The sequence below is a fragment of the Halichoerus grypus genome, chromosome 7, assembly GCF_964656455.1.
Source record: "Halichoerus grypus chromosome 7, mHalGry1.hap1.1, whole genome shotgun sequence".
In the NCBI taxonomy this organism is placed as follows: Eukaryota; Metazoa; Chordata; class Mammalia; order Carnivora; family Phocidae; genus Halichoerus; species Halichoerus grypus.
The window spans coordinates 15,512,950-15,538,768 of record NC_135718.1 but is presented as its reverse complement, the minus strand read 5'-3'; the positions used below and the strand labels follow the sequence as shown (position 1 = coordinate 15,538,768).

The following is a 25,819-nucleotide window of genomic DNA, read 5'->3' as shown; positions in this document are numbered from 1 at the left end:
GTGATAGCTTGAAGGGGTAGTAGTGAGGTCAAGAGAAATTTTTCTTTTTTTTTTTTTTATAAGTGGGGAAAAATAACACCATGTTTTTATGCCGATGGGAATTAATCTAGTAAGACCAGAAAGTGGTGATGTAGGAAAGAGATGGGAGAACTGCTAGAATGTTGTGGGATCTAGTGCACCAGGAACACAACTATAGTTTATTCTGTCTTACCAACTGCCAAGTAGGGGCCTAGGACCTAGATGCCAAGAATGGTTTTGCATTTTTAATGGGCTGTAGAAAAGAACCGAAGAAGAATATATGAGACCAATGTGGTACACAAAGCCTAAAATATTTATTGTCTGGCCCTTTACAGAAATAGTTTGCTGGGCCCTAATTTATGGTAACTTGGTGGAAAGCAGTGTGTTGGGTGCAGATATGGTAGGTAGATGTAGGTATGATTTTGTGGAAGTTATGTTCTGGTTGATGATATTTCCTCATTTATGTCATACACATGTATTTTATAACTCCAAGGTAGGAAATAACTTAAACACAATACTGTAGACAATTTTTGGTAGCCCTTTCTTTCTCTTTCTCTCTCTTTCTCTTTTTTTTTTTTTTTTTTTTTTTTAGTGAAGGGAGTTCTCTTTCCTTTCTTGATCCCACAACATTACCTTTCTTGAAGAAAGAGAAGAGGGGAAATAATTGATAATGAGCTTCTTAAACAATGTTCTAGCCAATTCTTAGCTGGGTGTTACCCTTTTTATGTTTTGGCACATTGAGGAACTTTGAGTGTAGAGTATGATGGTGGAGTTCTGTTGGATAAGCACTGGAGATTCATAGTTTGGAACTTCTGTTTTCATATATGTATTTTTAGAACAAATATGAATTTTCTTTTTTTATCCTGTAATCCAATATGTACTTTATTTTTTTATTATGTTAATCACCATACATTACATCATTAGCTTTTGATGTAGTGTTTCATGATTCATTGTTTGTGTACTTAATTTTTACAGAAGCTTCTATCTTACTAGATTCATTTTATTTCGAAAAGTGATCTGTGAATGAGTTATATTTGGCATAGGAAATGCATACTTAGTTAATTTATATAATGCTTAGTCTGTGTAAAAGAATAAAAATGAATGCATAAAGCAAATGGCTGTTGTAAAAATGGAAAGAATTTTCATCTATTTTGAAAAGAAAAAGCTGGCTTTTAAAAAAAATGAAAAATGCAGACTAACTCACTTATTGTTTAGGCTAATCAGTTGGTTGAAATTGTTAAAGGTAATTGAACAAATTAATTCCAGTAATAAATAGCCTAGTCAAGTTAATGTATATTACACATTTAAGTGATTGAATTCTAATTTAGAGTAGGTATGTCTTGAATGAGTCTATTAAAAATTTCTAATATGGTACATGAAATTATGAGTTTATTAGTTATAATTGTTTTTGAATTTAATGAATACTTGAATACAAGTGAGGAAAGCATATGCAAATTAAAAAAACAAAAGTGAATCTTAGCTTATAAAGTATTTTTCTTTTATTTTGCTTTTAGTTACAATTTGGAAAGCAGTATATGGAATGTAGGAAGTCTATCAAGAGGTCCTCTCCAGAGATATGGACACTCTCTTGCTTTATATCAGGTATGGATCATGCTTTTTAAATTCTAATCATTGTTTTTTTTTTGTTTGTTTGCCTTTGGAGTTTACCTTTGAGAAAAAAAATACTAAATCTCAGTTTTATTTCAAATATTTAATGAGAATAGATCATAGATCACAATTACTTGAGATGTCACAAACTCATATAGTATTTTAGTAAAAAAATAGATTTTAGTACAATTCTCCATTGAACATGAGAAGAAATGAAGATTGAATTTTTGACCATGGCTTTATACCTAGTCATCAGGTTAATCACTTTTTTTTTTTAAGATTTTATTTATTTATTTGAAAGAGAGAGAGTGAGCTAGAGAGCAGGGGGAGGGGTAGAGGGAGAGGGAGAAGCAGACTCCCCTTCTGAGCAGGGAACCCATTGTGGGGCTCGATCCCAGGGATCCTGGGATCATGACCGAGCTGAAGGCAGTCGCTTAACCCACTGAGCCACCCAGGCTTTTAAAAAAATTGTAGTAAAGTACACATAACATAAAATTTACCATTTTAACCACTTTTTAAATGTAGTTTCAGTGACATTAAGTATATTCAAATTGTACAAACATTACCACCATTATTTCCAGACCTTTTTTCATCTTGCAAAAATGACACTCTATACCCCATTAAACAGTAACTCCCCATCTCCTTCCCCAGCCGCTGGCAACCACCATTCTACTTTCTGTCTCTGTAGTTTGACTACTCCATGTACCTCATATAAGTGGAATCATACAGTATTTGTCTTTTGACTGGCTTATTTCACTTAGCATAATGCCTTCAAGGTTCATCCATGTAGTATATGCTAGAATATCCTTCCTTTTTAAACCTGAATAATATTCCATTGTATGGATATATCGCATTCTGTTTATCTATTCATCTATTGATAGACCCTTGGGTTGCTTTCACCTTTTTGACTCTTGTGAATGATGCTGTTGTGAACATGGGTGTAAAACTACCTATTTAAGTCCCTGCTTTAAATTTTTTGGGTAGATAGCTAGAAGAGGAGCTGCAGGACTACATCATAATTCTGTTTTTAATTTTTTGAGGAATTGCCATATTGTTTTCCATAGCAGCTACACCATTTTACATTTTCACCAGCAGTGCACAGGGTTCTAATTCCTCCACATCCTTGTCAACACTTGTTATTTTGTTTTTGTTTTTGTTTTTTATAATAGTCACCTTGTGTGAAGTGGTATCTCATTGTGGTTTTGATTTGCATTTCTTTAATGTTGAACGTCTTTTCAAGTGCTTATTGGCTATTTGTATGCCTCCTCTAAAGAAACGTATATTCAAATCTTTCGCCCATTTTAAAAATCAAGTTGTTTCTTTGTTGTTGAGTTGTGAGGGTTCTTTATATATTCTGGATATTAACCCCTTATCAGATATGATTTGCAAATATTTTCTCCCATTCTGTGGGCTGTCTTTTCACTCTGTTGATATGTTCTTTGATGCACAAAAGTTTTTAATTTTGGCATAGTCCAGTTTATCTATTTTTTTCTTTTGTTCTGTGGGCTTTTGGTGTCATATCCAAGAAGTCATTGCCAATCCAATGTTATGAAGATTTTTCCCTGTGTTTTCTTTTAAGAGTTTTAAAGTTTTAGTTTTGATATTTAGATCTTTAATTCATTTTGAGTTAATTTTTTTGTTTATGGTGTAGGGTAAGTGTTCAATTTCATTTTTTTGCGTGTAGCTATTTTGTTTTCCCAGCACCATTTGTTGAAAAGACTGTCTTTTCCTCATTGAATGGTCTTGGTGCCCTTGTTGAAAATCATTTTACCATATGTGTGAGGGTTTACATCTGGGCTCTCTATTCTTTTGATCTGTGTCTGTGTACCAGTACCAGGATGACACAATTTCGATTATTGTAGTTTTATAGTAAGTTTTGAAATGAAGTGCGAGACTTCCAGCTTTGATCTTGTTTTTCAAGTTTGTTTTGCCTACTCAGGGTCACTTAAGATTCCTTCTGTTTCTCCAAAAATGTCATTGAGATTTTGATAGGGATTGCATTGTACTCAGTTACTCTTGTGTAATTCATGAATTTAGTATGATTGAAATGATAGACTATTTAACTGGTTTTTATTTTGAATCAACAAAGATTCATGTATTTTGTGGTTTGTGACCAGACCCTTCAAATAAAAACTTACGTATTTTCTGTGCTTATTTAAGAAAATTTGGAAAATACAGGAGTGATGTAAAGAATAAACTTCAACTCTTTTTTTCTATGCAGATGCATGTTTTAAAGATAAAACAAAAACCTCTCTATGTATATATGTTTGTGTGTATATAAATTCTTTCTTTTAATTTTGGTTTTTAGTTTTAGTGTTTTGATTTATTGTATTTTTTTGGTAACAGCTTTTGAGATGTAATTGATACACCATACAGTTCACTCATCTAGAGTGTGCATTTGGAATGGCTTTTAGTTTATTCACAGTTGTGCAACAATCTTTTGCAGATTTGCATAAAATCGCAGAGTTGTATAATCAATTTTAGAACGTTTTCGTTACCTCACAAAGAAACTTGTACCCTTTATTACTCCAAACCTCCTCATCCTCCCAGCTTTAAGCAATCATGAATTTATTTCCTGTCTCTATAGCTTTGTCTGTTCTGGACATTTCATATAAATGAAATTATTTACTATATGGTTTGTGACTAGCATGTTGTAGCATGTATTGATATTTCATTTTTATGGCTAAATAATATTCTATTATGGATATATTACATTTGCTTTATCCATTTATCAGTTGATGGGCATTTGGGTTGTTTTCACCTTTTGGCTATTATGATAATGCTGCTGTGAACATTCATGTATAAGTTTTTGTGTGGACATATGCTTATGTTTCTCTTGGGTATATATATAAGTAGGATTGAAATTGCTGGGTCAAATGGTAACTCTATATTTAAATTTTGAGGAACTGCCAGACTGTTTTCCAGAATGGCTGCATCATTTTCCATTTCTACCAGCTATATACAAAGGTCCAGTTATTCTACATCCTTGCCAACACTGGTTATTTGATATCATTTTGATTATAGCCATCCCTAGTGAAGTGGTATCACATTTTGTTTTGATTTGCATTTCCCTGTTGACTAATGATGTGAGTCATCTTTTCATGTGCTTATTCCTATTTGTATTTTCTTTGGAGAAATGTCTATTCTAGTCCTCTTCCCATTTTTAATTTTTTAATTTATTTTTATTTTATTTTATATTTTTTAAAGATTTTATTTATTTGAGAGAGAGAGCACGAGTGGTGGGGAGGGGAGGAGCAGATGGAGAGGAAGAAGCAGACTCCCCGCTGAGCGGAGAGCCTGAGGGGGTTGAGGGGGGGCTGGATCCCAGGGTCTTGGGATCATGACTGAAGGCAGCCGCTTCACTGACTGAACCACCCAGGTACTCCTTCTCATTTTTTAATTGGGTTATTTGTCTTTTTATTATTGAGAAGTAAGAGTTATTTATATATTCTAGATACAAGTCCCTTATCAGATACATGATTTGTAAATATTTTTTCCCATTCTGTGCGCTTTCTTGATAGTGTCTTTTGAAGCACAAGTTTTTTAATTTTGATGAAATCCAATTTATTGTTCTTTTGTTGCTTGTGTTTTGGTGTCATATTTAAGAATCCATTGCCAAATCCAGTGTTAGGAAGGTTTACCTCATGTTTCTTTCAAGAGTTTTATAGTTTGGCTCTTACATTTAGGTCTTTGATCCATTTTGAGTTAAGTTTTGTACATGGTATGCAGTAAGGGTTCAAGTTCATTCTTTTGCATGTTGACCACCTAGTTCTCTTTATACCATTTGTTGAAGAGGCTATTCTTTCCCCCCTGAGTGGTCCTGGCACTCTTCAGTTGGCCCTAGATGTGTGGATTTATTTCTGGACTCTCAGTTCTATTGATTTATATGCCTGACTTTATGCCTGTAGCATACTGTCTTGATTACTTTTCCTTTATAGTAAGTTTTGAAATCGAATAGTGTGAGTCTTCTATTTATATTCTTTTTCAAGATTGTTTGGATATTCCGGGTCCCTTGCAATTCCATGTAAATCTTGGAATCAACTTGTCAATTTCTACAAAGAAACCCTCCAAGAGATTGCATTGAATCTGTAGATCAATTTGGAGACTGTTGCCATCTTAACTATATTAAGTCTTTTGACCCATGAACATGGGATGTCTTTCTATTCATTTAGATCTTTTAAAATTTCTTTCAACAATGCTTTGTGGCTTTCAGAGTTAAAGTTTGTAATTTCTTTTTGTTAAATTTATTTCTAAGTATTATTTCCTTTTTGATGCTTTTGTGAATGAAATTTTTTACTTAGTTTCATTTTTGGATTGTTCATTTTAAGTGTATAGAAATATAATAGATTTTTTGTACATTAATTTTGTATTCTGCAATGTTACTGAATTCATTTATCTGCTCTATTTTTTTTATTTCTTAGGATTGTCTATGTACAACTTCATATAATCTATGGATAGAAATATATTACTTCTTTTCCAGTCTGGATGCCTTTATTCAGTTTTTGCTTTTTTGCTTTGGCCAAAACCTCCAATACAATGTTGAATATAAGTGGTAAAAGTGGGCATCTTTGTCTTGTTCCTAGTGGGAAAGCATCAGACTTTCACCATTAAGTGTAATATTAGGTCTGTGTTTTTCTTAGGTGCTCTTTATTTGGTTGATGGAATTCCTTTCTATTCTTAGGGTAGTAATGATGTATGTCATTTATGTATTATTCATTTCAATCATATGTAATTGAAATTATTTGTATAATTTATAAGTGCTATAAAATATCTGCCTATAGCCATGAAAAGTGGTAATAAAAATACACTCCACATAGTGTACCAATGTGGTCTACCTTTTTGGTGGACAGTGCTTGAAGAAAACAGTGAATGAGAATAGCACAAAGCAGTACACATAGATGGTAAAATTTAAGTGTAAGAAGTAGAGACTCAACAACTAAGATAATTAAAAATATAGTCAATTTAACTATATTAATGTAGCTGTTTTAAATAAAGTATCTTAATGCAACTTTTTGAAAGCACGAATTTTTTCCCCTTGTAAGTAAAAGCATTAATTCCCATTCCCATATAACTTTCTATAAATAAAAACTATGCCTTATGCATGTTGTGAGTGATTACTAAAGTTTAATGTTTAAACTGAGCCTTTATTTTTAATTATATTGCTAAGATACAACTATTTTGCCTATTAATATGTGTTTTTTAATTTACAGGAAAACATCTTTATGTATGGAGGCAGAATTGAAACAAATGATGGCAATGTCACAGACGAATTATGGGTTTTTAACATACATAGTCAGTCATGGAGTACCAAAACTCCTACTGTTCTTGGACATGGTCAGCAGTATGCTGTGGAGGGACATTCAGCACACATTATGGAGCTGGATAGTAGAGATGTTGTCATGATCATAATATTTGGATATTCTGCAATATATGGTTATACAAGCAGCATACAGGAATACCATATCTGTGAGTTACTTTGAAAATGTAACTATATACTCTTTTATTAGTTGAAAATATCTTTATCTTTAATAAAATCTTCATATGAATTTAGTCAAATGGTGAGTTATTTGAATCAGAATTATGAGCTAAGAATTAATACTTTTTAATATAAACCTTTTGATTTTGTGTTAGGTTTTGTCCTTTAATATTTATCTTCTTAGCTAAAAGTGGGGAAATGTTACATACCAGTTACACATTTTTCAAGAATTGAGAATATTTATAAATATGAGAAATTCCAACAGATGGTGCTATTTCTTTGGATTTTACTTAATGAACCAAGAACTAAAACTAACCTAGTCTCTTTACTATGCATTCCATGATTTCAGGATTTTTATTTTTCAGGGTTCTGTTTCTAATCTTACTGTAAGATCTCTATATATGTATGATTCTTTTAAAGTAAGTTTCCTGAAGATAGTCTGTTGGCTTTATAAGAGATTATTATCTGGTGGGTGAAGGTGACTGAGACAATCTACATATGACTTTTTGTACTGTACTCTTCAATACTCTTCTTTGTTTTTCTGGTACTTTATTATTATTTTTTTGAATTCTTTATGATATTTTCAAACACAAGATTTTTAAAAAAATTTGTCTACACAAACCATATGGTCCCTATTTAGATTGAAGACCATATTTCATTTCTGGCTCTGGCCAGTATTACGAACTCAAGTTTTTGGCTCCTTTGTGTACGGCTGTATCCAACTGTTCAGAGTCCTTGTCTGGCCTTAATGAGGAATCTCACTTGCAGAGCAACAAGAGAGTCCTTGATGTGCTCAGAAGACTCCCTTTCTAAAAATACTCCTCTCTTCCCCTTGCAGTCCTTTCAAGTGATCCGTTTTCTTTTCAAAATCCCCACTGCAGCTGAGTGGAAAGTGGGATATGTATCCTTCTTACTTCTTATTGCCATTTTACAGTATTTCCATTCCTTCCTCCTTTAAAGCACTCACCTTTGACTCTTACATCATCAGACTGTGTCATCTATTACTTCTTCACTCTTCTGTTGCTCCTCAGATCACATTACATTACAATACATTACAAAACAATATATTAGCCAAATATTTTTCTGATTTCACTATCCACTTAAATAGTTCTTCTAATACTTGGACTCTCATATTTTTTTTTTTTTTTAATCTCTCTTCAGGGATCTTGTTTTCCATCCTATTTGAGTCACTCTCTCCCACTGTCATACTCTTGACTGTGTACCTCAATGAATCCCATAATTTCCATTTTAGATATCTTACTCTTTGAGTGCCACTGATCTTTCCAACTTACTCCTTCTAGGACTCCAACTCTGACAATTCTCCAGCCTTACTAGAGCTGTAAGTCCATTGGGCCTCCTATCCGTTTTTCACTGTCACTCCCTTATCTGTACTTCTAACCTTACCCAGCTTGAAGCTCATAAGCACCAGTCTTTCCTCCAACTCTCCCAAGTTGACCATTTCATACCCTTTCCTCTCTTCAAACCTCTAGCACTTCCTTCTCCATGATTACTCTCAGCTGATGACCTTACTTCTTATTTTACTAGGAAAATAGAAAAAATCTAAAGAGAACTCCTGCTGATGGGAACATTTTGGAGTGTAATGGTTAATTAGCAGTGCTGTATTGAATAAACTGCTATGTACATACATTATTGGTGTAACAGACTCATGGTGGCGTTGAAGCAAATGTGGCTGTCATTGCATTTTTTTAGACAGGCCCAAGAGTTGTTTAAGCAACAGTTAGAAATGTTCTATGTAGAAAGGTGGTTTTGTTTTTTGATTTTGTTATTAATTTTTGGTTTTATTATGGTGTTCAGGGAATGTTGTAGGTATTATTTCTACTTTCTGTAATTTACTGAGATTTTCTTTGTGGGCCAATTTTCATATTTTATAGACCCTTGGAAAGGAGATAAATCTTGTTATATCAAGGTATGGCATTTGAGATATATATATGTGTGTGTATATATATATATACACACATCTAGCAAATCTACTTTGTTGGTCTGTTTATTCTTTCCTTTTTTTTTTGTACTTTGTCATGCTCTGAAAATTGAATTAAAGTCTAAAAATTTTAGTTTATTTTTGCCTATTTCTCCTTGTATATTCTGGAATTTATACTTTATGGAAGTTGCTGTTATGGATATTCATAACTGTTATATCTTTATTGCAAGTTTTATCTTTTAATATTATAAATTGCCTTGCTTGCTTAATGTTTTTGACTTGATTTCTACCTTGTCTGATATTTAATATTTTGGCTCTTGCTTTTTGTGGGAAAGGGTTTAGTATTTTCCTGGTATACTTTTGCCCTTCTCTTCATTGTTAACCTTTCAGAATCACTTTGTTTTAAATGTATCTCTTGTGTACAAGAAGGAATTGGATTTTGCTTCATGATTCCGTCTGGTTTTTGTACACTTTGTGTCACTCTGTTGTCTTCTTGTTTTTAATTATGGCTCTTCTTATGTTTAGGGAGAGAAGGCCATTTTTTTGTGCGAAGGAGCATGGTAGTTTCTGAGATCTGCTACTGTTAGGCTTCTTCCACACTCCTGTTTCTCATCTTCTTTTCTGCATTCTTGTGGCTTCTTCTATGTGACTCTCTTGGTTTCGCTTGCTTTTTGCATATTCGCACCTTATTTGGAGTTCGTAGTTTTTTTAAAAATTCCTAGTTTCTCTGAATATTTAATTTACTTTTTCCTTTACATTACCTTCATGTTTTCCTTACTGTTTTATATGTCTTCTCTGAAGAAAATGGGAAGATGCAGAATTAAACTATCACCAAGCTTTTAATTGAACCAGAGGTTTTGACTTTTGAAGTTTTTAAAAAAATGAAGTCTAAAGTTAACCAGTACTTTTACTCTGATCAACCTCCAATTTACAGGCTACTGTTTCCCCTGCTTTAATTTATCTTGTTTTGTTTTAAGTACATTTGACCGTATTACCAATATTTTATACTAAGCGTCACAGTCTTTTCTGTAAAGGGCCAGATAGTAAATATTTTAAGCTTTGTGGGCCATGTGGTCTTTATCATAACTAGTCAGCTCTGCTGGTATAGCATGAAGGCAGCCACAGATAATGCACACACATGAGCATGGCTTTGTTCCCGATTGGGCTCCCTTGGGTCTTAGATTGCCTGCTCTAGAGAGACTGTGTGCTTCTGGGGGCCTAGCAACCTTGGTCTCAATTAAATTAAAATTTTGGCATGTGGTTTTTTGGGACCTTATATGTAGGGTGAATTCATGCCTACAGTGGCATGATGTCTAGTCTTTGACCAAAAGTTTCCAAAGGAAGCACTTTTTTCCTTTCACATAGGGCCAAGGCTGAAATAGACATTTTCTGTCTGCCTCTGCTGAGCGGATTAAAACAAAACAAAAACAAAAACATTTTTCATTGAGGGTATAACCCTGACTTTATGTAGAAGCTCTCTGATTCAGTGCTTAATGGGCTCAGCTTCAGTATTGGCCATTAAAACCGAATTCCTAGGTTACCTGGTTGGTGCATGTCTTCCCTACTCTGCCTCCCAACTGAATAGAGTTTACAGTTCACAGAATACATTACTCTTTTCATATTTCCCTTTAGTTCCATTCAGTTATGAGACATGGTGTTGATGATGCTTTCCAGGGATAGCTAGGAAGGCTCATCAGATTTATTCTAATCTGTGAAGGTAAATGTTGATATAGATTGTTAACTGATAAATTCATTGGCTGGTAGGTTTTTGTTTTCATTTCGAATAATTTGATTATATAATTTAAATTGTAGTTTTGGTAAAATTTTAACTATTAGAGTTCTTTTGGTTTATTCTAGAACAAAAATACAGTTTATTTATTTATTAAAGACGTTTTAAAAAAGATTTTATTTATTTATTTGACAGAGAGAGACACAGCGAGAGAGGGAACACAAGCAGGGGGAGTGAGAGAGGGAAAAGCAGGCTCTGCACTGAGCAGAGAGCCCAATGTGGGGCTCGATCCCAGGACCGGGGGATCATGACCTGAGCTGAAGGCAGACGCTTAATGGCTGAGCCACCCAGGCACCCCCAAAAATACAATTTATAAATAAATTTATCCACAGGGTATTTTTGGTTTTACTTTTGTCTTATTAATTGTACTACTTTTTAGGCCCACTTATGAATGTGGTATAAGATAGACATGGGATGAATACATAGTTTATGAATTTTATAAGAATACTAGATGAATTTTGAGCAGTTTTCAAATTCTGTGAATTAAGTACAAAGTAAAACTCATCAATTTTTCTGTAAAATTATATCATAATAATAATAAAATTAACTTATTACTTTATTTACTCCTGTGCATTTTGAATTCACTGCTTATTGAAAGTATGTGGTATCAAAAAATAATTAAAGTACTTTTCACTTTGAAAAGTAATTACAAATAAAAGAATACAAAAACAATGGGTAAACATAAAGATGTTAGAATAATTAAGTTCTATATATCATAGAAAAGTGCTTCTTTAGGGGATGATATTATATTAAGTAGGGCTGCTTTGAACATGAGTAATGGGATAATTTATCATCTTAGTTATAAGTGAATACTTATTTCCACAGAGAGAGTATTTATTTATTTATTTATTTTGTCCTGTTCTTGGTGGGAATTACTACACTGTGATGTCAGTTTTGCCTCTTTTATCCTCACTGATTTTAATGGTATCAGGTACCCAAATGTAGGTTGGTTTTACTTTTACCATCCTTACATGTTTAAAGCTTCTAGACAACTAAGGAAAAAAATAAGTTTTTGTATTAAAGAAGGGACTATCTCTTTAACCAGCATTGTGGTGAGGGTAACTGAAAAGTAAGCTGACATTAAGCAGAGTAATTAATGAAAACAGGGTATTTTGCTAGATAAAAATTTACTCAGAAACATATGCTAAGGATATTGATCTCATCATTATGTAGAAATTTTAAAAACAGAAAAACTCCCAATTAACATACTTCAAAATGACCCTTATTCAACTTTTAATAATACTGCAAATCATTACAAAGTATTTCTGGTTCTTCATTTAGTACAATGACGCTTTTTTGAGATTTTTGTAATATAATTAAGAACAAAGTGACCATTTAAGTAACTTATCTTTAATTATCTTAATTGGAGAATTATAGATTAGCATTAAAAAAATCTAAGATACTAGAGAATATTTTTTAACTGCTGAGATTGTAGATATTGTCATTGCTATTTTATGAGTTTTAGAGTTTTGTTGAGCTAAGAAGTACCTCCAAGCACTGGGCTGACTTTGTAGCTTATATGAGCACATTTTGGTTCTACTTGGTTTCAGACATATGCAGTAATGTATATCAGCAAATGATGAATCAGGTATTTTCCTTTACCTTTGCAGAACTTATTTTGAGCAGGGCGATACAGACCATAAAAAATAAATATAATATGTATGCATGCTATATGATGTGTTAGAAGATAGTAAGTTTTATAAAAATAGAGCAACGTAAGGGGATTGAAGTGCTGAGGGTGGGAGGTGGTTACAAAATAGGAAGGAGAGGGTAGATCTCACTGAAAAGATGAGTTTTGAGCAAAGAGTGGAAGGACATGAAGGAGTTTGCTATGTGGATTTCTGGGGGAAGAGACTTCCCTGAAAGTGGGAGCAACTGTGTGAAGGCAAGAACATGCGGAACATGTTCAAGGAACAGCAAGGAGTCTGCAGAAGAGAGGCTGGAAAGTAAAAATGAATAGATGAGGCTAGAGAAGTAATAAGGAAGTAAGATTGTTGGGTTTTTGCCTTGCTTTTATTTATTTATTTATTTTTTTTACTGAGTTAAATGGAGAGACATTGCAAAATTTTGAGCAGAGCAATGACATAATTTTTAAATGCATCATTTTGTCTGTGTTGAAAATAAACTCTTGAAAGGAAAGAACAGAAGCAAGGAGGCTAGTTAGGGAGTTGTTACAGTAATCTGGACAGTGAGGTTGGTAATAATTGGAGATGATAAGATTTAGTCAATTTCTCATCAACATCTATATGTTTTTTTTAAATTTTATTTTATTATGTTATGTTAATCACCATACATTACATCATTAGTTTTTGATGTAGTGTTCCATGATTCATTGTTTGCATATAAAACCCAGTGCTTCATTCAATACGTGCCCTCTTTAATACCCAACACCAGGCTAACCCATCCCCCCACCGCCCTCCCCTCTAGAATGTTTTTAAAGTAGAACCAATAGTATTTGCTGAGGGTTTGGATGTAGAATCTGAGATAAAAGAGAGGAGTCAAGGATGGATGTAGAATCTGAGATAAAAGAGAGGAGTCAAGGATGATTTCAAGGTTTTTGGTCTGAGCAGTTGGAAAGATGAAGTTGCCATACTGAACGTAGAAGATTCTGAAACAGGTTTGAAGTGAAGGTGGTTTGAAGGTCAGGAGGTTAGTTTAGATATCTTATATGTGAGATATCCATTAGACATTAAAGTAGACTGGAGAGATATCTGGGCTGGAGATGTAAATTTGGGAACTCTTAGAATGTGGAAGGCACTTAAAGCCATGAGACTGGATCAGATCACTAAGGAAATGAGTGTAGATAAAAAGTAAAGTGTTGGGCCCCATGGTATTCCATAAGAAGGAGAAGAAGATGAGCAAGGAAGAGTAGTGTTGTGAACTAGAAGCCAAGTGAAGAAAAATTATTAAATAGAAAAGTAATCAATTGTGTGAAATGCTGCTCTGCTGATGGCTCAAGGAAAATGATTTTTTAAAAAAAATTTTTTTAGAGAGAGAGAGCGAGAGCACACGTGCACAAATACACATGCACGTGAATGGGGGGGATGGGCAGAGGGGGAGGGAATGAGAGAATCTTAAGCAGGCCTCACACCAAGCGTGAGCCTGTCTTGGGGCTCAATCTCACGACCCTGATATCATGACCTGAGCTGAAGTCAAGATGCTTAACTGACTGAGCCACCTCAAGGAAAATAATTTCTAAGGATTGGCCATTGAATTTAGTACTGTGCAGGGGATTGGTGATCTTGGCAAGAACACTTTTTGTGTAGTGGGGTAGGGTGGTAAAAGCCTGACTGGATTGGATTTAGAAGGGAGGGAGAGCGGAATTGGAAACAATGGGCAAGATCAATTCTTTCAAGAAAGTTTGCTTGTAACGGCAGCAAAGAAGGTAGTTGCAGTTGGCAGGAAATGCGGGTCTTTCTAAACTTGGGTTTTCCCAGAAGCAGACCATTAAACAAGGATTCAGGTGAAAGAATTTTATTTGGGAAAATGCAGGTAATGCTATTCGAGGAGTTGAGAAGTAATGCCAGCATGAGAAGGCGGCCACGAAAAGATCGACTGATAAAAGCCAACGACCACGGGAGTGATGGAGCTTAATGGGCCAGGCTTCAAATTAACACTTCATCTTTGAAATTTCCTTCTTTAACTTTTAATCTTCTTGTGAGTTGATGAATGGTGTAGGCTATGTCTCCAAAATCAATCCATTCTTTAGCTGAAGATATGTTTCATTCATTGTGGCATGATTTATAGGAAAATGTGTATAGATGTATAACAACAGAATACCTGAGGGGCGCCTGGGTGGCTCAGTTGTTTGGTGTCTGCCTTCAGCTCAGGTCATGACCCCAGGGTCCTGGGATCGAGCCCCACGTCGGGCTCCATGCTCGGCGGGAAGCCTGCTTCTCCCTCCCCCATTCCCCCTGCTGTGTTCCCTCTCTCGCTGTGTCTTTCTCTGTCAAAACATAAATAAAAATCTTTTTTTTTTTTTTTTTAAAGATTTTATTTATTTATTTGAGAGAGAGAGAATGAGAGACAGAGAGCATGAGAGGGAGGAGGGTCTGAGGGAGAAGCAGACTCCCTGCCGAGCAGGGAGCCCGATGCGGGACTCGATCCCGGGACTCCAAGATCATGACCTGAGCCGAAGGCAGTCGCTTAACCAACTGAGCCACCCAGGCGCCCAAAACATAAATAAAAATCTTAAAAAAAAAAAAAAGAACAGAATACTTGAGAAAATAGCTTATGTGGGACACACACAGGTAAGTCTGGCAGGGAATTTTCCAAGAGTGCGCCCCAGAGTACAACTTCTACAAGTGCTGTATGGCTGTCAGGTGCTTAGGAGTGACAATAATCAACGAGCTTCATGTGCAGAATTATTGGAACAATCAGGAAAATGCATAATGAAGAGATCAGCTTGCAGTAAAGGCTCCTTAACCTTTTGTTTAATTAACAAAGTCAAGGTGGCCTTCATAATTGTATAATGGTGAACAGACTCTTGTTAATCCAGAGCTATATTTGCTGCATTTTTCATTTTTTGGAAGTGGTTTAATTTTCCTCCAAATTCCTTTATCTCTTTGCTTATAAATGAATATGACACATATACTGCTTTATAAAGGTATTCTTCTTGTACTTATATGCTTCTAAGAAGTTAATTTTGGAGCAGGAATCCTGCAGTATGCCTCTCTGAATGTGTACTTTCTAGTAAAGTGCTGTGTATTAAATGCTTGATAAATACCTGGATGAATGCATAGGGTTTTGAGCACATATTCTTTAAAAGTTGAATCTATGTTTCCTTAGTGTTGTTTATTAAAGTACATTAGCCAAGTTTTAAAAATTGTACACTGTACCTCTTATTCTCTTTCTAGTGGTGACTCAAAAAGTATTGCACTTGATATTCTCCATGTGTCTCTCCAGATCCACACCGCACCATTTCTGCCTTGTTCCTGTGCCCTCTAGCTTTCATTGGGGGCACCCACAGTAGATCAGAGGGTGGAAAGGAGTGAGGCTGAGGTGTTTTATTTCCCCCACTCCCTCCGTGCTGGGTCATCTTGGGTTAGGTGGGTTGCCCTATGGAAGGCTGGACTGCCAGGTCTCTTTATCCATACAGCTACTCTCTAAGAGTTCTGGAAACCATTCCCTCCTCTTGCTTTTTTCAGGCTAAAGGATAAGAAAGACTTCCTGCTGTGTTATAGTTCCAGGATATTGCCCTGGCGATAGTTTTATTAATAGTCTTTTTATTAGACTCCTTATAATTACACATTTTTAGTGTATCATCTGTTTCCTCTCAAGACCCAATTGCAGCTACTCTTGGTTCTTTAGAGATTCAAATGTAGCTGTTTCTCTAAATGATCCTTTATATGTATTAGGTATTAGGATCCTGGAGGGTGGGAGAAAGAAGTGTTTTATAAGAGGACTTCATCATTTTAGTAGAGAAAAATGTCAGCAGAAATATAAACCTTTTGGAATAGCATGGAGCTAGGTTGGTCCATTTCTTTTACTGTTATTCTTGAGTTAAAATTTTAATACTATGTGGTCCTTTGTAGCATTTTATTTTCTCTTAATGTTAAAGGTTGTTATATTTATCTAACATTTTTAAGAGCATTAGCTATTCTAGTTTTTTCAATAAGCAGCACTCTTATGTGCCTACATATTGCCTTCTATTTATTTTAATTTTTTTTTTTAAAGATTATTTGGGAGAGGGAGAGGGAGAGAGCACACGAGTGTGCTAGCAGGGGGAGGGGAGGAGCAGAGGGAGAGGGACAAGCAGACTCTGTACTGAGTGCAGAGCCCGACGAGGGGCTCAATCCCAGGATCCTGAGATCATGATCTGAGCTGAAACCAAGAGTTGGATGCTCAATTGATTGAGCACCCAGGCGCCCCAACTTTCAATTTATTTTTTAAAAATAACCACTTGTTGGTTTATTATTATGTTTACTCAATCTCAACTTTATTTGGTTATTATGTCATCAGTGTAGAAGTAATCGTGTCTTACTGGCAAAAGCACCCCCAAAAGTATATTTCATAAGAGGATATTTATGAAAAAATGTAACCATTTATTGTAGCCCTTTGAGTTTTCTCTTTATAATCATATTCATTAAAAGAATTGTTGGGGGCGCCTGGGTGGCTCAGTCGTTAAGCGTCTGCCTTCGGCTCAGGTCATGATCCCAGGGTCCTGGGATCGAGCCCCGCATCGGGCTTCCTGCTCTGCAGGAAGCTTGCTTCTCCTTCTCCCACTCCCCCTGCTTGTGTTCTCTCTCTCACTGTGTCTCTCTCTGTTAAATAAATAAATAAAATCTTAAAAAAAAAAAAAAAGAATTGTTGGATTTTTTTAAAAAGTTTTCTGCCTCTCTACTATTCTAAAATCTAGAATTTCTTATGGATTTTTTTTTTTTTTAAGATTTTATTTGTTTATTTGACAGAGAGACAGCGAGAGAGGGAACACAGGCAGGGGGAGTGGGAGAGGGAGAAGCAGGCTTCCTGCTGAGCAGGGAGCCCGATGCGGAACTCGATCCCAGGATCCTGGGATCATGACCTGAGCTGAAGGCAGACTCTTAACGACTGAGCCACCCAGGTGCCCCATGGATTTGTTTTTTAAAGTAGCTTTTTATACATGTGTGCTTATATTGCATATTTTATTTACTTAGGTTTTGAGTTTTATAAAAAAGAAATAATATTTTATACAGTTTTCTGAGGTTTTCTTCTATTTCATTCACCACTATATTACTAAGATTCATCTATGTTATGTATTACTGTACTTAACTCCTTTGTATTACTGTGTTTCATTATATGACTCTACCACAATTCCTTTATCCATTCTCCTGTTCATGAGCCTTTGGGTTGGGTACTTGGTTAAATTCACACAGCAGCAATTTTGAGACATCTTGATAAAAATATGTATATTTTTTATATTGCCAAACTGTCTTTCAAGTGTCAAGGTTATAGAAAAAACAGTTTGAACATGGAAAAACTCAGGTAATTCTGTGTATATGTCCCCTTACCTGAGAAATCTAGTAGAGTAAAAATGTGCAGAATTTTTCGTAGAGGTCTGGATAGTCAATAACTTAGGCTTTGTAGGCCACACAGTCGTTATTGTCATGACTCAGTTCTGCTCTCGAGTGTGTACACGTGCAGTGGTATAGAATACATAAATGAATGAGTATGGCTGTGCTCCAGTAAAACTTGATTTACAGAAACAGTTGGTGGGCTGGATTTAGCCTGTGGACTGTAATTTGTCAACCCCTCTCCTAGAGAATAAGTGTCATCTAACAGAGATGAATGGGAACGCTTTAGGTAAAGACTGGTAGAGGACATGTGTTTAGTTTTAGAGCTAAGACTAAAACAAGGTAGAGATGTCAGTAGACAGCTAGTGTGCAGATATTATGTGTTCCTTCTAAGTAGAAAGAATGCAGCTGAAAATGGGAGAAGGGTGAGAGAAAAAGAAAAGCAGAAAAAGAACCTGGATTCTTGCATAGGTAATTGGTAGGAGTCAAAGGATGCCATTTAACTCTTTATACCATAAAGGTCAGTTGATCCCAATTTTAGTTTTTGAGCAGGCCTAACATTCTGTGAAGACTGTTATTTCATAAATCTCATTCTTTCTTAGAAGTCTTTCAAAGAACAAAGAGAACATTTTTTTACTTAAAAAATATAGAATAAAATATTCTGTCTGCAATTATAGATGCATCTATTGGATGATTTTAGAAATCTAAGATACACTGTAGGATCTTAGTGTTTTTTTATTATGTTTTAAAACATGTTGCTATTTCATCTTCCTAGAAATTAATTCATTGCTCATCAGTTATTACCAACCAATGCTAAAAAAATTAAAATAACAAGAAAAGAAGTTACTTCGGAGGGTGATACCAGAATGAAATATATGGTCACTTTCCATTTTCTTATTGCAGTGCCCAAAGTACTTTATTACATTTAAAGAAGGCATAGAAGAAGACTGGGGGCACCCTCATTGTAGCCTGCTTTTAGCTTTTATTGAACACAGTAATTGGATTCAATGAGGTAGCAGGGATTGTGATCGTAATGCCAGAGAAAGTAGAATTCAGGACACTGAAACATTGTACAAGTCAAGAATACCTTATTGTATTAAAAACCACAGTTTACCATGAAGATGATCTAAACAACACAATCAAGCAATGTTAAGAATATATATCAACACAAACCTGGATGGTTTATGGATGAAGTACCTATGGACTTCTTAAGTATGCATGGAAAACTCACAAAAAGTGAGTAGATTATATATTAGGGTATAAAGAAAACATCAGTAGATTCCCCAAAAATGGAGATATTAAATAAAACCTTTAGGGCAGATACAAGCTTAAGTTACAAAATAGCTAAAAAATAATGACAGTAAAAGCAATACATATAAGAATCTATCAGATAAGCTTAAAGCACCTTATCAGAAGAATATAGCATTAAATAACTATATTAATATGAATGAAAATAGATGAACCACATTCCCAACTCAAAAAGCAAGAAATAGAATAAACTACACACACACATAGAAGTGCTAGGAAGCAAATAATAAAAATAACATCTGAAATTATTGATGTAAGAACAGAAAGACAATCAACTTAATAGATTATATTTCTGTTTTTTAAAAATATTAAAATAGATAGCCTCTAGCTAGCTCATTTAATCAAGAAATAAGGGAGGAACCACAAATATACAAAATAAGATGATAAGGGGAGAATAATATTGGGAAAGAGGAAATTTTTTAAAAATGAGACTACTTTGTACATCTATGCAAATAAATTTGAAAATTTAGAAGAAATGGATAATTTCTTAGAAAATAACAGTTTTCTAAAATTGAACCCAGTAGAGATAGAAAGTTTATATAGATGAGTTTCCATAGAACAAAATAGAGAAAGCACCAGGCGTAGATGATGTTATAGGTTAACTTTAACAATGCTTGTAAATTCTTTTAGAGGATAAAAATGGAAGGAAAACTTACAAATTTATTTTCAAAAGCAAGTATAACATTGCCACCTACAGTTATCTCAGAAATAGGAGATTATAGACCTGTATGATTCAAAATGAGTTAACATGCTTTCCCTTAAATATCACCACAAAAATCTTAAATAAAATGAACAAACTTCAACACACACCGTGATCAAGTAGGATATAACTAGGATTCCAAGAATGATTCAATATTAAGAAATATATTAATAAAATTCACTATGTTTGTAGGTCTAGGGAAACCATGCTAAAAAGCCCATTCCTAATTAAAACTCTTGAAAAATTGAAATGGATGTTTGAACACAATAAATCTATCTATGTCAGTCCAAAAGCCAGCATCTTATATGGGGAATCAGGCATTTGTGTGAAGCTTAGGATCAAAACAAAGATGCCCACAATCTCCATTACTACTTAACATTTTTCTGAAGGTAGTAGAGAAAACAATTAGAGGAATAGGACTTTGATTTTTCTCTTATCACCTGCACTATTTGCAGGTGATAAGAGAATTCCTGGAAAACCTTACACAATTATAGGACTAACTGAAACAACAAAACAATAAAAGAACTCAGCAAGGTAACAGGTTATAAAATTAATATGCAAAAAGGACGCCTGGGTGGTGCCGTTCAACGTCCAACTCTTGGTTTTGGTTCAAGTAGTGATCTCAGTGAGATTGAGCCCCATGTTGGGCTCTGCTCAGCGGGAGTCTGCCTAAAAGACTCTCTGCCCCCCACCCCATAAATCTTTAAAAAATTAACATGCAAAAATCAATATCCTTCCTTTATACACTAGGCAATTAGAAGATAAAAGGAGGAGAAAAACACATTTAGAATAGCTACAGTGAAGCTAAATCACTTAGGTATAAATGGAACAAGAAATGTTCAAATCTTTTTAAAGAAAACTATAAACCATTCCTGAAAGTAACAAATGTAGGGAAAAAAAAACCCACCTAAATATGTAACAAAAATACATATCAATTCCATTTCAAGGAATTTATGCTTCAGTTTTATTTCCAGAGATATAAAAACACATTTTTTTTTTTTTTTTTGGTATGGACAGAGTTATTCATTGTAACGTTATTTAGAAACTACTTCAATTGCAAACATAAGGGAGAGGTGGATAAAGCATGGTATATCCATATTAGTGGAGTACTATGCAGTTGTAGAAAGAATGAAGAACTCTTTGAAATCACATGGAGTGATTTCCAGGATATATTAAGTGACCAAGTAAAAAATAGCATATATAACATACTACTTTTTGTGTAAGAAAGTAGGGGAAATCAGAAAATACTCTTAAGTCTGCTTATATGAGCAAAAATGAACACTGGAAGGATAAACTAGAAGATAGTGATGTTGGCTACTTATAAAAGATGGTGGAGAATGGTGTGGAAAGGACAGAAAATGAAAGTGTATTTGCCTTAAGTAGTTTTGACTTTTAGAAGCATATTGATGATCTACATATAAAAGAATCAACAAGGAAAGCAAGAAAACTCTAGAACAATGCAAATGGAAACAAATGAACTCAACCGGGTTTCAAATGAATAACACAAATCACACTGAAGAGGAAAAAAATAACCCACATGCCTTTTTAATACAGTATATGGTTACATGTCCTCAGTCTAGGCGTGGATGTGGGAAAGAACTGCAAACAATTTTTTTAAGTTTGTTTTTTGAAGGTTTTGGTGAAGCAATTCTACATTATTTTGGGTGTATTTGCAGATTGGAAAAATGGTAAATATGTTGTTGGGAGCTAAAATTCTCAACGTGGAAGATGGGAGATACAAATATGAAATGGGGAAGGCAAGGAAGAATCCTGCCTGATGGATTGGAATTGGAGGGATCAATGTGAGCTTGTGATTAGGTAGGTAGGTAGGTAGGTAGTAGGTAGACAGACATAAATAGGCAGGCAAGCCCATAGTTACAAGTGTAGATTCTTCTGAAAGGGCCTAGAAGCTAAGACACCCCAGTAGTAGTGAGCACAATGATCACCCATATTGCCAGATGTAATTTTTAATAACATTCCCAAGAAAAGAAAACAGAGCTCCTTGGAGAAGTGGCTGATTCTAGGGCTGTAGCAGGAAAAGTAAGGATGAACCTGGTATATCTTGTTATATCAAATTAAGGAAGTGTTCAAGAAAATGACGGGTCCTGTTAAAAGCACAGAGGAATCAGCTTGAAGGGGGTTCCTTTGGTAAAATATAGGATACTGTAAGCATCAGAATAATTTAGGAAAGTAATAAATTATAAACTTGAAACAACAGGAATCCATGAGCTTATACTGATAATGGACAGACTGACAGACAAATAGAGGCGGGGGAGGGGGATTTCTTTCTTTCTTTTATTATGTTGGTCACCATACAGTAGGGAAAACTACACAGAATGCTGACTGGCATTGCCGGAGTTGCGAAAAAATCATTTTGCGATAATTGTAGTAAAAAATGGTTTGGGAACGAATCATCAATAGTTGTTAAGTCTACAGGGTGGGAACAAATTTTTGATGAGATGTGCATGGTATTTAAGTGTCTTTCTCACAGATTGTTTATAGGGTGCAGAGAAAAATAGTACCTTTTCTGAGTGATCAAAATTCACATCACAAACCATGGGAAATTACATTGTGTGCCTCTGGATATGATAGCTGCTGAGAGAAATATCACTGAGAGCAGGGTTTGGCAAATTATCTGTACAGATTAAGACAGTAAATATTGTGGGCTTTGTAGATCATACAGTCTCTGTTTCATCTACTCAATTCTGTCATTGAAATTTGAAAGCAAGCCATAGATAATATGTAAATGAATAAATATGCCTATGTACCAATAAATATTTACTTACAAAAATGAGCCACTGGCTAGATTTGGTCTATGGGACACAGGTTTCCTACCCACTATTCTGAGTGGGACTGCAAAGCTAAATCTAATCGTTAAGCAGTATCATACAAACCTCAAATGAGGAACTTTTCGTTTAAGAAGGCCAAGAGCTTTATTCTTCCAAAATGTCAATGTTGGGGCGCTTGGGTGGCTCAGTCAGTTAAGCCTCCAACTCTTGATTTTGGCCCAGGTCATGATCTCAGAGACATGGGATTGAGCCCCATGTGGGGCTCCTCATTTAGCGAGAAGTTGGCTGGAGATTCTCTCTCCCTCCCTGCAGCCCCTCCGTCTCTGTGCCCCTCTCCTTCTCTCTAAAATAAATAAATCTTAAAAAAAAATGTCACTGTCATGGGAAACAAAGACTGAAAAATTGTTTCAGATTAAAGGAGGTTTAAGAAACATGACAACTGAATATGGTAGGTGATCCTTGACTGTATCTCTACACTGGATGAAAAAATACTATGAGGGATATTATTGGCCCAATTTACAAACTAAAATATTTATGTGGATTAAAGCATTCTATAAATGTTAAATTTCTTGACATTAATAGCTGTAATATAAAAATAAAGTCTGTTCTTAAAATATACACCATAATATATAGGGGTAAGAGAAATTATGTATACACAGTTATTGCACTTGTGTGTGTCCATGCATGCATGTGTGCGTGTGTGTGTGTATGTGTGTGTGTGTGAGAGAGAGAGAAAAATAGAGGGGGAGAGGGAGGGAGAGAGAAGGAGAAGGAGAAATAATAAAATGGAACAAAGTATTAACAATGAATCTGAGAAATGGGTATATGGGAATTCTTTGAATACTCTTGCAACTCGTTTGTACCTTTGAAATAATTTCCAAATAAAATGCTAAAAATAGATTACAGGAAGTGGATGTATGTTTTTTTATGTTTGTTTATATAGGATATATATTTGACCTGAACATTATAAAGAATTAAAGAATTCCTATGAACTTCCTCGGACAGCAAAGGAAACATCAGTTTGTCTTTTCTGTTATACTTAGAATTATGGCTTTTAGGGAATCTGTAAATCTCAGAGGGGACTTACGTGGATGGTTTTACTAACTTGGACCATAAAGCTATTCTGGGTTAGTCCTGAGGGAAATTTATTTCACTTTGGGTTAGCAATACTTCATAAGCTTTCTAAGGATCTCAATGTGAATCTCAAGGTTAGTATAATATTAATGTTTTGCTTTAGTATTGTTCATGCTTTTAGAATTTGGAAGGTGTAGTTGGGAAGCCAGTATTAATGCCATTTTATCTTAACTTTTTTCCTTTTGATTTAAAAACCATTAGATATGATATTTTCAGGGAGGTTTTTTTCCTGTGTAAGTGTAGTGATATGTGACTTTCTCTTCAGCTCTTAACATCACGTGTTTTTCAACACGTTTTCAACACATTTTGGTGGTGGATTTCAAGTGTAAATTGGACATTGCTTTTCAGCAAATTCGTGTCTGAAAATATAGTTCTACAGAACAGATGTATTAGGTGGTGGAAATTAGGAATTTTTAATAGAGGAAATCTCCCCTTTAAAAATAACTCAATCATAGGAATCATAAAATGCATACTTTTACTGTATTAAATTAGGCTTGGCATTTGATATGGAATTTCATTTGTGAAGAACTTTTCAGGACTAATTAGGTAAAGTAAAACAGTTTCAATGTAATAAGTAAAATATTGCTTTAATAAATTGTTCAGTCTGTATGACAAAGGCTGCTCAGATTATATATGTTTTCATATTTCTAAATGTTTCAGTAAATATCACAATAAAAAAACTTCAGTTTTGGTAAGTGAAATTATTATATCATATGTTTTTAAAACTGCTCATAGCTATATGAGTATTATATATTTAAAAATGTGCATTGGTTATATTAGAAAAATTCCACTATATATGTGTTCAGGATTCAGAAAACTCTGGTCTTTCTCTGTTTCACATTCTTTCATTGATGGAGATCTTAGTCCCTTACAAGGCAACCACTATATTATTGTATATATTTTAAAAATTCTATTTATATTTAGAAGAAATATGCACTTCTTATAAATTTGTACTTGATTTTTCATGACTATCTAGAACTGTACAAGTGCAAAGTAACTCACGCTTCCACATACTGGATCTACAAAAATTCTGAGATATCTTATTTTCCACTTGCCTTCTATTCTTCAGACAAGCATCTCTGGCTCCTTTAGTCTTTACTTAACAGGGCTTACATTCATAGCTTTCTGTTAAAGCTTTACATTAACACAAATGTTAATGATTTAAAGAATATTTTGTAATAATGATTATAGCAGCAACATTTATTTGCTGAGGACTTACTCTGTGCTAGGTGGTGTTGTAAGTACTTCATGCGTGTTAACTCAAAGTGAACATGTAAATATAAGCTATTCTTATCCCATTTTATAGGCAAAGGAACTGACACACAGATGTCTCACACAAGTGACCATGGTCACGCAGCTAGCAAACAGGAAGATCAAGATTATATAAATATAAGATGCACATTATCTTCCTTGACCTTTTGTTATCTTTATCACCCTCTCTGGACAAACCATACTTTGTAATAACCCATTCAGACTTAACAGGGTTTAACAGAGCGTGATGTGTTATCTAACGTGAGACCATTACTTTCCCTTGTTCTAGATAACGATATTTTCTTTTATACTGATATTACTGATATTACTTACAGTTAGCCTAAAGAAAGCAAAACTTCTTACTTAGTTCATTAGTTTTTGTTTTTTTGTATAATTGCTGTGAAGGGAGGTATACTCAGTCCTATACTTAATTTTAGAAACTCAGTGAAGGGCTTGACATTTATTATTAAAAGAGTTTCAGGCCATTATTGCTATAGGCTCATAATTCTAGTATCTAAAGACTTAGTTACCTTGTCCTTTTTTTGGGTCAGTGGTCATTTAATAAGTTCAACTTTGCCTTCATCCTAGGAATTGACAAAAAATGTTGAAGAGTAAACCATTGACAATAGAAAAAAGAGATGGAGAATGTATAGATTAAAAGAGATTTGATAGACATGTCAGAATATTGGACAACTGTAATGTATGGATCTCATTTAGATCCTGATGAACCAAACTTAAAAAAAAGCTTATAAAATAATTAGAAATTTGAACACTGACTGGAAACTTCCTGATATTAGATAATTATTAATTGCCTG

General features: G+C 34.5%; 1 protein-coding gene across 5 annotated transcripts in view; it reads left to right on the top strand.

The window, feature by feature from the left end:
• The window catches only part of ATRNL1 (attractin like 1), an 839,881-nt gene that overhangs the window by 110,913 nt on the left and 703,149 nt on the right, over positions 1 to 25,819 (top strand). For all 5 annotated transcript variants that reach the window (XM_078077077.1, XM_078077076.1, XM_078077079.1 and 2 more), the window contains exons 7-8: positions 1,533 to 1,620; positions 6,837 to 7,092. In XM_078077077.1, coding sequence (XP_077933203.1) covers positions 1,533 to 1,620; positions 6,837 to 7,092 — 344 coding nt within the window. The remainder of the gene's footprint in view (positions 1 to 1,532; positions 1,621 to 6,836; positions 7,093 to 25,819) is intronic.